The sequence below is a fragment of the Galeopterus variegatus genome, unplaced genomic scaffold (assembly GCF_000696425.1).
Source record: "Galeopterus variegatus unplaced genomic scaffold, G_variegatus-3.0.2 Scaffold1322, whole genome shotgun sequence".
Lineage (NCBI taxonomy): Eukaryota > Metazoa > Chordata > Mammalia > Dermoptera > Cynocephalidae > Galeopterus > Galeopterus variegatus.
This window is the reverse complement of record NW_007727433.1, coordinates 79,668-90,711: the sequence shown is the minus strand read 5'-3', so window position 1 is coordinate 90,711 and position 11,044 is coordinate 79,668. Positions and strand designations below refer to the sequence as shown.

Genomic DNA, 11,044 nt, shown 5'->3' with positions numbered 1-11,044 from the left:
TAATAAAATAAAATTTAAAAATAAAATAGTTCTTGAGGAGAGGTCAGCAGGTGGTCTTTGGCAGGTAACAGGGAAGGGGTTCAGAGCACGTGGGGTGCTGCCACAGCATGTAGGGGAGCCAGCCTCGCTGATGCCCTACTCGTCCCAGCAGAAGGGACATTCCCCAAACGCCTCATATTCTACTTAATAGTTATTGAGTTTTATAGCACCGGATACTGTACTGTAAAGTGTGTACTAATAATTATCACAGTATCTCAATTTAGAAGACTTCCTGAACACTTAGAGCCTTGTGACACCAGCAAATATTACTATTTTTAGTTTTTATGAATATACTCATTGTTACAGGTGATTGATTTCAAATTTTTTCAAGCATAAAAAAATATATTCACCTAAAATTCTGAAGGATGTGGAATGGAACAGAGAGTTCAGAGAGAAAAAGAAACAATGTAAAAACTTCTGACTAGTGGAGAGAAGCTGGTTCCGGTGCTTTTCTGCTTTCTTGTTTTCACTGGCCCGCACATTGATCGGTCCCGGGCCTCGTGCTGTCAGCACTGCACTCTGACCAAGGCAGCTAACGGCCAGCCAGGCACTTTTTTGAATCAACAGTAATGGGTGCTATGGGCCGGCCCGTGGCTCACTCGGGAGAGCGTGGTACTGATAACACCAAGGCCACGGGTTCGGATCCCATATAGGGATGGCCGGTTAGCTCACTGGGAGAGCGTGGTGCTGACAACACCAAGTCAAGGGTTAAGATCCCCTTACCGGTCATCTTTATTAAAAAAAAAAAACAAAGTAAAAACCAGTAATGGGTGCTAAATTGCTGTGGTATTCAGATCACACTAGATATGTTTCAAAGAGTAACTGAACAGTTTTATTTTTAAATGATCATTTTCAACTATTTCAATGTACAACTTTAAAAATTCTGGTGGTACACTTAAGAACATACAAAGAGGAGCTGTTTTTTAGCTTCTTCGAGGCCGATGGTACGGCTACGCAGGGGCCCTGGCTCCCCACGCCCCATGCTGCTAGGTCTCATCAGACAGCGCAGATGTGCACCTCTGCAGCGGAGCATGCCGGGTGCTGGGGGAGGACACGGCCCTCTCGCCGCAGCCAGTAGGTCTGCAAAGCAGCCTGGAACTGTCCCAGTGCAGTGTGGCTACAGGCCGAGGCTGCAGACAGATGCCCAACTCCTCACAGCTCTTCCCAGTCTGTGTGCTTCGCATAGGGCCAGAGAGCACAAAGTTATTCTGCTGCGGTAAGTCAAAAATAAAGTGACCGTATCACCAACACAGTGTATCCCTGTGGTCCGGAACTGGTAGGCCAGTTAACAAAACGTCTACATTTTACAAGTTAGCTTTTAACTTAGGTTCTAAGAATTTTAAGTTTTGGGCCGGCCCGGTGGTGCACTGCTACAGTGTGCCGCTTGGGAAGTGCGGCAGCGCTCCCGCCGAGGGTTCGGATCCCACATACAGACCGGCCGCTCACTGGCTGAGCGAGGTGCGGGCACAACACCGAGGGTTGTGATCCCGTAGCCGGTCCCGGTCCGGTACGGGCGCGACACTGAGGGTTGCGATCCGTTGCCGGTCACGAAAAAAGACAAAAAAAGAAAAAAAAAAAAAAGAATTTTAAGTTTTAAAACACCAAAAAGCCTAAACATCACTGAGAAAATCCAGAACAGAGCAAGAGCATAAACACGTATCCAAAGCAGCAAGTTCCAGGCCAGACCACCCTGAGCAGTGGCAGCCTTTGCTCCACGGACTGTAAACTCATGGCTGCGCATGTCCAGTTCTACCTGCCACTCCTGGGGCCACTGACAGAAGCCACATGGCCTTGGGAGAATAAATACTCACTTCCTTTTAAATGTTTCCTCTTCTTTCTTCCTGGTTAGCTGCACAGAGCAAAGTTTACCCTCTAAGTCCTTTATCCTACAAAGAAACAGTGTGGAGAAAGAAAGTGAGGGCTGGTCCAGGGGCAGCGGTGCTCACACCTAGCCAAGCACACGCCTTACAGATCTCGTTGTTCCTTCTCCACTCCCACCGCTTCGCTTGACTTGCCTCGAGGGAGAGGGAGAGGGAAAGGGAGATGGAGAGGACCCCAAGAGGAAGGGCTGGCGCACCGGGCGTCCTTCACGGCCTCCAGGTCCCGGAGCTCCCAGGCTTGGCGCTGGAGCTTCCCCTCTAACTCCGAGTTCGCCGTCTGTGCCCTCTGCAGACACTCTGCAGCCTTGGCTCCAGCTTCTTTCAAAGCCTCAAGTTCTTTGTTCAGCAATTTAACCTTTTGAGAGATGGTTTAAGAATTCAAAATGAGGATGTAATTGAAACAAGTTGAAGTGTTAGAGGTACACGTTACCATTTTATCAGGATCGGGAGAGAGGAGAAAAATTAAAATCCAAGAAGCGGTACAACAGCAAGAACATCCTCACACACTCTGGGGTGAAACTCGGGTGGGACTCTGCACCCCGCTGAAGCCGGGTCCCGCCCTGTCAGGTGCCCCATGTGCATCCAAGGCTATCACCATAACAGACCAATTTAATTCCACTTTGGCAGGTAACAGGGCACACAGTTTGGGTACTATCTGCATACTGAAATCAAACATGCAGAGCCTGGGCTGCAAGAACGTGGCTCACTGCTGGGCGACCCCACTCAGATCCCACGGGCACAGTGAGGTTTTAAATGACTTCTCTGGCCTCCCTTTCCTCGTCTGGAAAACATGGTGGTGATGGTCGTTGCTCCCAAATCAGTTAGCACAAGTGCGTGGGAGAACAGCCTGCACAGAGCGGGCATTAAGACTCGGCTCTTGCTCTTATTAGTAAATTGCACGTGGTGAATTCTGCCATAGGCGGGTGTTCAGCGGTTGAACTAACTCACACAGCAGATCGAGGTGGAAGCGGAGCCGGCACCTTGGGTGCCCCTGCCTTGACAGGAGTGCCCACCCCAGTGTGGAGTACGGGGTGTTTGCATGCCCCACCTGCTGTCCCTCTGCTTGGTGCTCAGAACTTCCCACAGTGGCCTTGTGAGGGTCCCTGTGGGACAGCCCCCACCTTGAGGCCTAGACTGCTCTGGGCTCTGGCTGACAGGGGTAGGGTTGGGGTCAGAGGACTCATGAGGAGGGGGCGCGCAGACCACTGCAGCATTCATGCAGGGATTGGGGCCAGTGAAGACAGGATGGACTCGGGCTGCCACTGACTGGCAGGGGGACTGATGTCTGTGACCAGAGGTGAGACTGGGGGTTGCCTGGCCTGGGCCCCAGTCACTCTGAACACACGCATGCCCACCCACCACCTGCCAGGGTCCCTGGGGCCTCCAGCTGAGCCAAGGCTACCCTTGGGCTGCTGCACTGTGGGGAGGTTGGGGTTCTGGGGAGGGACCTTGCGCCAACCACAAAGGATGTCAGCCCAGCAGTGACCAGTCAGGGGTGGTAGGGGCAGACCAGGAGTTACCCTCTTCCTCTTCCTCTCCCGCTGTGGTGACTGCAGCTCCGCCCCAAGGCTGGCCCTGTCCTAAGCCCTCAAGGTGAGGCGTGCCTGTTCCTCACATGCCCTGGCAGCATGTGGGGTGGTGTTTGGGGCCATGTGCACGCAGAGGCAGCTAGCACCATGCCTGGGAGGGGGTTCTGGTTCCAGCTCTGCCATGCACCATCATACCGGCTTCAGATGGGCCTCTGAGCCCAAGCCCCAGCTTCCTCCACTGGACAAGGCAGAGAGGAATGGCAGCCCCTCCAGGTGTGCGTCAAGGCTCTCCCAGGAGAACACAGATGGACCGCAGGGGCAGAGTCTACAGCAGCCTCGTCACTCTGGCCATTGTCGGGTTGGTATTTCCCCTGAAGGGAGGGCGGTTCCTTGTGCCGAGCAGCTTGACCAGGTGCTGGGGCACCTGAGCAGAGGTTTCCGCCTGCATCTCACCAACCCTCCCCACCCCCACCCAGCTCTGTGCAGTCGAGACCCCAGCCCATGTGCCTCTGTGTGAACCATCCAATTCCCAGTTTGGAAGTCACCTCTCCACGCAAAAGTGTAGGTTCTCAGTGCTGATGAGGAAAACTTTCAGAACCTGGCAGTGGCCCCCGTCACCTTGAGCTCGTGGGACAAGACCACGTTGCTCATGTCATCAGCCTGCAGGCGGAACTCATGCTCCCTCTTCTGCATCTCGGATTCGAACTCCTGTAGCAGCTCCTGGAACAGAAAGGGCTTGTGGTGAAAGGAGGACGGCACAGCCCAGCAAAGACCACGCAGGGTAAGGGCTCATGTCATCAGCCTGCAGGCGGAACTCATGCTCCCTCTTCTGCATCTCGGATTCGAACTCCTGCAGCAGCTCCTGGAACAGAAAGGGCTTGTGGTGAAAGGAGGACGGCACAGCCCAGCAAAGACCACGCAGGGTAAGGGCTCGGGGTCAATGAGGAGGCACCACACAAGTGCCAGAAGGGAGAAGCTGGGGTCCGAGGCCGGTGGGGATGGGGCAGAGCCAACCACGCGCCGCACTGTTTCTGGGGCTCTTCCTACAGCGCCTGCTGCTGTCTGCAGTGTTCACGTAAATGTCAGCTCCCGCTGTGGGTCTGGATCTGTCTCTCTCTTTAGTTCTGTCCGTTTTTGCCCTGAACAGAGTGAAGCCACTGGTGTGTCCACATTGAGAACCGACTGCTCGAGGACTTACAATGAGAAGCACAGGGACCCCAGACCCTCCCCACTGAGCCCCCACAAGGACCACCCACTTCGGACACTCAATCACCTGAAGGCAGGGTTAGCTGTTAAGAATACGGCCACATCTGCTGCCACCACTTAAGCCCCCCCCGGCGGCCCAGCCCTTGGGCAGGACCCGCGCGTCCATGCAATGACAGGTGGACCAGCCCTGTGCCAGCCCCACTGTGTACCTCACACTCCCCTGAGTGCCAGGGGGCCTCAGGGAAACTGCACAGAAAGTAGAACTGAAAATACGTATTTTGCTTTTTTAACCAAAAATGAAGCGTGAGGGTCACAGGAGTGACTCCTAACGGGGTCAGAACGTGGAAATCATTGATTCACTCGTCCTAACTACTGCAAAATCATGAGACATCTGGCTTCAGCTGGGCAGGCTGGCCCGGGGGAACAGGTCCTGCAGGCAGCTGTGGCCACCAGGGGGCACGAATCCCACGTCCGGCCAGAGCCTGTGAGCAGGGACCTCTCCGGCCAGCCAGTGAGCAGAACTTGGCACTTTAGCACTGCACGGCACAAAGGTGAAGCCATGCTGGCCGCGCTCTGTGCCCACCCCACCCTGCCCTGCGGTCTGGCTGGCCGACCAGCCCTCGCCTCCCCGCCCTCGCCTCAAGGCTCTCTGTACCCTCCCATCTCCAACAAACTTGTACCTCACCCAGACCCCTCTCGAGTGAAGTCCACTCTTCCTCAACATGTCCACTTGGACGTCCAGGAGACACCTCATGCCAGCCTAACCAGCCACACCGCCAATCTGCCTCCCAAACCCCCTCCCCACTGGTGTCCCTGTCACCCTTCTGGGTGCTCAGGGCCAGACCAGGTGTTGGACTCGACATGTCCTCTCTCATGCCCCTGTCTGACCCATCCGATGTCTACCTGCTCTCCTTTCTAGGTGCATCCAGAATCCACCGTTCTCGCCATCTGGGCCCCACCACCTGGCCCGCGCCTCAGCTATGCCGGGGCTCCCCGCCTCACCCTGCCTCAGCCCTCAATCCAGCACAGCTCTGCCCAGCCCCCACAGTGCCCACCTCACGTGGAGCGAAGGCCCATCCTCACAATGGCCTGTGAGGCCCTCCAGGCCTATCCCACCGTCGGCCCTCCTGAACCTGACGCTGGCCTCCTGGGGTCCCCAAGCACACAGGCGCCTGCCTCCCTCCAGCTGAGCGCCCCCCCACACCTGCAGAGTCTGGCTCCAGTGTTCTCAGGGGGCTCCTCCTGACCACTCTATTTAGAAGGTGAGTCCCACCCCCACCCTGGCACTTCTGCCCCGTTCCTGCCTTGTGTGTCTACGGCAGGTGACACTCTTAGAGAGGCTGTAGCTGCAGACTTCACTTATGGTTCAGGTCAACTGTGCACCCCGCCCCCAGCGTCAGCTCACTCTGCGAGGGCCAGTGTCCAGGCAAGTCCAGGTGTTCACACCCAACTCCAGGGCCTGGCAGAGCTCCTGGCATGTAGCTCATGTTTAAAAAAAAATTTGTTAAATGAATAAATCAATAATCATTCAGTTTCCTTTTGGTGGCTTCTAACCCTTTGACTGATAACAAGGAAAAAATTCCCTTACGTCCAATGTGCACAATTCACACATGTAATAAAAATCAGACAGGATGATTCATTTACCATCATCTTACACTTCATTTTTAAAAAAGAAAAATCACTACCCCATCAACTCAGTTCCACCTTTGGCAAGTCAATAATGGACACAAAGATCTTCTGAAACGAGAGACAGGAAACCAGCCCGAAGGAAGCCACAAAGCTGACCAGCACATAAGACCCTCGCTTCATAATTAAAACACTGAGACGTGGGCGGCAGAACAGCGTTCAGGGAAAGGCACCCTGCACCTGAGAGCTGGCCTGGGCTCAGACGGTTCCAGAACCACACTACACATGCTACCCACACTTCTGGCAGCAGCCAAAGCTGCAACGATAAAACATCAAGTCCCCTCCCTTCCTGAGACAGGGCTGTTACCTAAACGTGTCTCCAGACGTCTGGGGGCTGGGAGGGTACACCTGAACCAGCACTGCTGGGTCTGAGGAGAAGTTCTGCACACGGACGGGCCAAGAAGCCGCCCAGAGCCATAGCCAGGTCTGCCAACCACAACCTCCCCAAATTGCTTCTGTCCTCCAGTGCCACCGTGCACCCACTTGCCCCCTGGTTGGAAGGACTCCCCCCACCCCACTGCCCCGAGCCTTTCTCAGACTTCTTCATTGGTCTGTTTTGTTTATTTTGTTGGTGGCTGAGTGGCACAGGGATGGAACCCTGGGCCTTGGCATCATTATCAGGACCACGATCTGCGCTGACCAGCAGCCCTCACAGGTTTCTCTTGACCATACACTTCAGCCTGTGGCGTGATGCTTAAAGACCTCTAGCTGCTTCCCAAAGTCAAATCCAGCCATAATGGACAAAGTCTTTGGTCCCTATAAACTCCAAAAGAAAGTCCTCTACAGGTAATTTCTAAGACGGTCTCAGGGCACTCTGAGCAGTGGCAGGGCTGTGGACAACAGACTTGGCGCCTCCAGGGGGCACGAAGGGCACCGCACAGCTGGATTGGTCCCTATAAACTCCAAAAGAAAGTCCTCTACAGGTAATTTCTAAGACGGTCTCAGGGCGCTCTGAGCAGTGGCAGGGCTGTGGACAACAGACTTGGCGCCTCCAGGGGGCACGAAGGGCACCGCACAGCTGGGGCCTATGTCTGTGCGAGGCTGGGGATGCCCGAGCCTGCTGTGCCACAAGCACGGCCCGTCCTCTGCAGCCATGAGTGAGGCCGAGGCTGGAGGGATGGCCAGTGTCCACACATCCTGTCAGCGCTGGCTGGCCCAGAACGTCTCTCAGACACCATCCTACCATCTGTTTTGGGCCCTGGCGCTATGCCGTGGGGAAGGCGGAGCCCACTTCACTGGCACAGCAGCTCCGTGAGCCCAGAAGTTTCGGTCTTTTCTGGAAACTGCTGCACCCATGACCACAGGCACCCATCCACGTCTGTTCAGTGATGCATCGTCGAGAGACAAAGGAGCCAACTCAGAGTCAGACGGCTCACACGGCATCACTCTGCCAGGAAGAGGCAGAAATGGGGACCCAGCAAGGCTGACTCCCAGGTCCAGCTCCTGCTCTAGGATCGGCAGCATGAGTCTCCAAAGCACTGGGAGCGGACGGTGCAACTGTGTCCCTGCTGTGAGGAGCACGAGAGCTCACGCGCATGCCCCGGCTCCTCACTGCACCTTGCATGCAGCAGCGCCGTGTGTGCGCCAAGACAGAGGGCTGCGCGGCGTCGCTTAGCCCAGCGCCAGCACGGCTGAGTCTCTGGAGGCATGGGCTAAGTTTCAAGAACACTGAGGAGAAATTTGGTGACAACATCTATATTTAAACCTATAATTACTCATTGTTTTGTTGAAGGAAATATAGTGTACCATAATGTGACTTCCAAACTCTTTTCTACAGCAAATAAGTCAGGCTTTTTTATTTTTCCTTTTTAACTGAAGCTTTTTTAATAGCACTTTTTTCTAAAATAAAGAAGGAAATGTTTAACTATTTCTAAGGTGGGATGGTTAATTATATGTGTCAAGTCACTGGGCTAAGGGATGCCCAGAGAGCTGGTAAAAAACATTTCTGGGTGTGTCAGTGAGGGTGTTTCCACAAGAAATGAGCATTTGAGTCAGGAGAGTTTGTAAGCAAGGTCTGCCTTCCACAGTGTGGATGGGCGGGTGCCCTCCAATCTGTTGAGGGCCCAAGTAGAGCAGGAAAGTGAGGAGGGGCAAGTTTGCATCTGCCTGAGCTGGGATGTCTGTCTCCTCCTGCTCTGAATGTCACAGCTCCTGGTTCTAAGGCCTTCAGACTTGGATCAGGACACTCATCAGTGGCTCCCCTGGTTCTCAGGTCTTTGAACTCAGACTGGGTTGCACCACCAGCTCTCCAGATTCTCCAGCTTTCAGATGGCAGACTGTGGGCCTTGCTGGCCACAGTAATGTAAGTGGGTTCCCATAATCAACCTCCTGTCATACACTCTACATATCGCTCATTGGTTGTTTCTCTGGAGCCGCGACTCACATATGAGAAGAGAGAACACTGTGGGAGTTACTACAAAGGGAGACTTAGACACCTTGTATTTCCCTACAGACCAGCCCTGTGTGGAAATCTGCCCAATAATTCCACTTTTACTCCCATAGATAACATGTTCAATGAACAAAATGCTTATCTTTTCCTTCACCCCATGTAATTTAAGATTTGAAGCGGCAGGCGGGCAGGCGCTCGGAAGGGACGAGACTCCACCTGTCTCTGTAGAGCAAGCTCCCCGTCGAGCTCCTGCAGCTTCCTCTCCAGCCTCCATTTCAGATCCTCATACTGCTCCCGGTGGAGGTCAATCTCGCCGTTCCTGTCACTGCAGTGACAAAACACAGCATTAAGAAAAGCCACACTGCACACGCACCAAAGGCACATGTTTGCAGAGTGTGTGCAGTACATGCGGGGTTTCTGCTGCACTTTTGCAAGAGTGGATGAAAAACGCTTGGGGTCTTGGTGGGTGCAGGCAGAACCTGCAGCGTGCCCTCCGAGACAGTCTGTGTACACACACCGCACATGCGGACGAGAGGCCGGCGGGAAGACACAGTGTCGCTGTTAATGTGCCATGGCACACGTGTGTGACTTTTGAGATGCAGGGCAGGGGAAGCAGTGGAAGATTTTTTACATGAAGCCTGCCATGTCTCTCTTTCTCACTGTCTTATCAAAACTGTCAATGCCATGGTCGGTGAGTAGAGCAGAGCTGAGGGGGACACCCGTGACAGCCAGACACGGTGGTGAGCGCCACAGGCCTGGCCAACAAGACCCCACGGATGGATGCAATAGGTTCCTCCGTCTACTTGCCTGAAGTCAGCCCATTTCCTTTTCTGTTTTGTTTTGTTGGTGGCTGGCTGGTACGGGGTGTAACCAGCAAGGCTCGAACCAAGTGGGCTAACTGGCCAGCCTTAGTTTTGAAATTAACATATGTTTCACATTAAAATAATGATAAGCTTAAATATGTTCTATTAAAATAATGTAGATGTGTAATTGCTGAAACAAATTCCAAATATTTAAGCCAACCTCCAATAATTTCAGAGTTGTGTCAAAACCCAGAAAAAGACACCCCAGGCCTGGTCTTGTGTACAGTCACTCAATGAATACTTATTCAGTGGCCACTGACTGGCCAGCCCCTGCAGCCTGGAGTGTGCAGCCGGCACGAGGGTGCAGCACAAGCATGTGGCGGGGAAGTGGGTGGCACTGGGGCCTGGCCCGCGATGCCACCCCTCACCTGTGCAGGCGCTCCAGCTCCAGGCGGTGCTCCTGAAGCACCATCTGCTGCTGCTGCTGTAGCTCCTCCACCCGCCTGGCCTCTCTGGCGAGTGCCTGCTTCAGCTTGGCCGCCTCTATCTTGAGCTCGCTCACCTCGGCCTGCCTGGCCTCCTCCCGTCCTCTGGCCTGGGCAAAGGCGGCGTCGTAGCGCTCCAGCTCACGGTCCCGCTCCTCCAGCACCTGGAGGTTGTAGACAAAGTCCTCCTGCAGGCGCCGCAGCTCCCCCTGTGCCTCCCGCAGCCGGCTCTGCGTGTCCTGTAGAGCCGCCTCCTGCAGCTGGGCGCGGTGGGCCCGCAGCGCCCTCCACTCCTCCTCCTTGCGACTCAGCAGCTCGTTCAGGGTCTGCTGCGAGCACAGTGGCAGCATGGCGACGGCTACAGCAAAGAGAAGGCGGACATTGGCAAACCGTGAGGGGCTCCCACTCTTCTTCCATGAGGCCCACCTCAGACCCCCGTCCACGGCTAACACCGTCTCACACTCTGCACTCTGGAGCAGGTGAGGCCCAGAGCCTCGAGGCAGCACTGGGTGCAGACCTCAAGTCCTAGCCGAGGACTCTTCCTACCCTGTCCTCACCCCACTGCAGGGGGAATGGTGCCAGTAAATGCAGAGGAAGCAGAGGAAGCGGAGGAAGGACGGACAGGAAGCGCGGTCTGCTTGCCCACAGAGCTAGGCCCTATACAACAGCTTTACGACGCACTCTCCATTTTGCAGTTGAGAAAACTGAGCTTGTAAGTAGCTGAGCTAGGACTGGGATCCGGGCGGCCCCTGAGAACCAGGCCCCTCCCACCCCACACTCTGTTCTGGGAGCAGAACTCCAGCTGCTACAAGATCCACCACCTGGGAGCGGGTTCCTTTGTTCTTTCATTTCCAATCCATCATGGACTCATAGTTTAGGGAAACAACAAAAATAAAGTACTAGAAAGAACGAAATGAAAAAATGAAGATATACAATATACAATTCTAATATTTTATTATTAGATTCAACAACAATGAATTACTTTGTCAAATCATTAACAAGTATCTAAAATCTCGCTCCCATCTCT

At 54.2% G+C, this 11,044-nt stretch overlaps 1 protein-coding gene across 1 annotated transcript in view; it reads right to left on the bottom strand.

The window, feature by feature from the left end:
* Positions 1–10,367, bottom strand: part of CCDC57 (coiled-coil domain containing 57) — a 119,117-nt gene extending 108,750 nt beyond the window's left edge. Inside the window, exons 1-6 of the mRNA XM_008576304.1 lie at positions 9,961–10,367; positions 8,946–9,054; positions 4,067–4,168; positions 2,117–2,274; positions 1,851–1,925; positions 947–1,058 (exon numbers count right to left, since the gene is read on the bottom strand). Of these exons, the coding sequence (XP_008574526.1) occupies positions 947–1,058; positions 1,851–1,925; positions 2,117–2,274; positions 4,067–4,168; positions 8,946–9,054; positions 9,961–10,367 (963 nt within the window). The remainder of the gene's footprint in view (positions 1–946; positions 1,059–1,850; positions 1,926–2,116; positions 2,275–4,066; positions 4,169–8,945; positions 9,055–9,960) is intronic.
* Between the last annotated feature and the right edge of the window lie 677 nt (positions 10,368–11,044).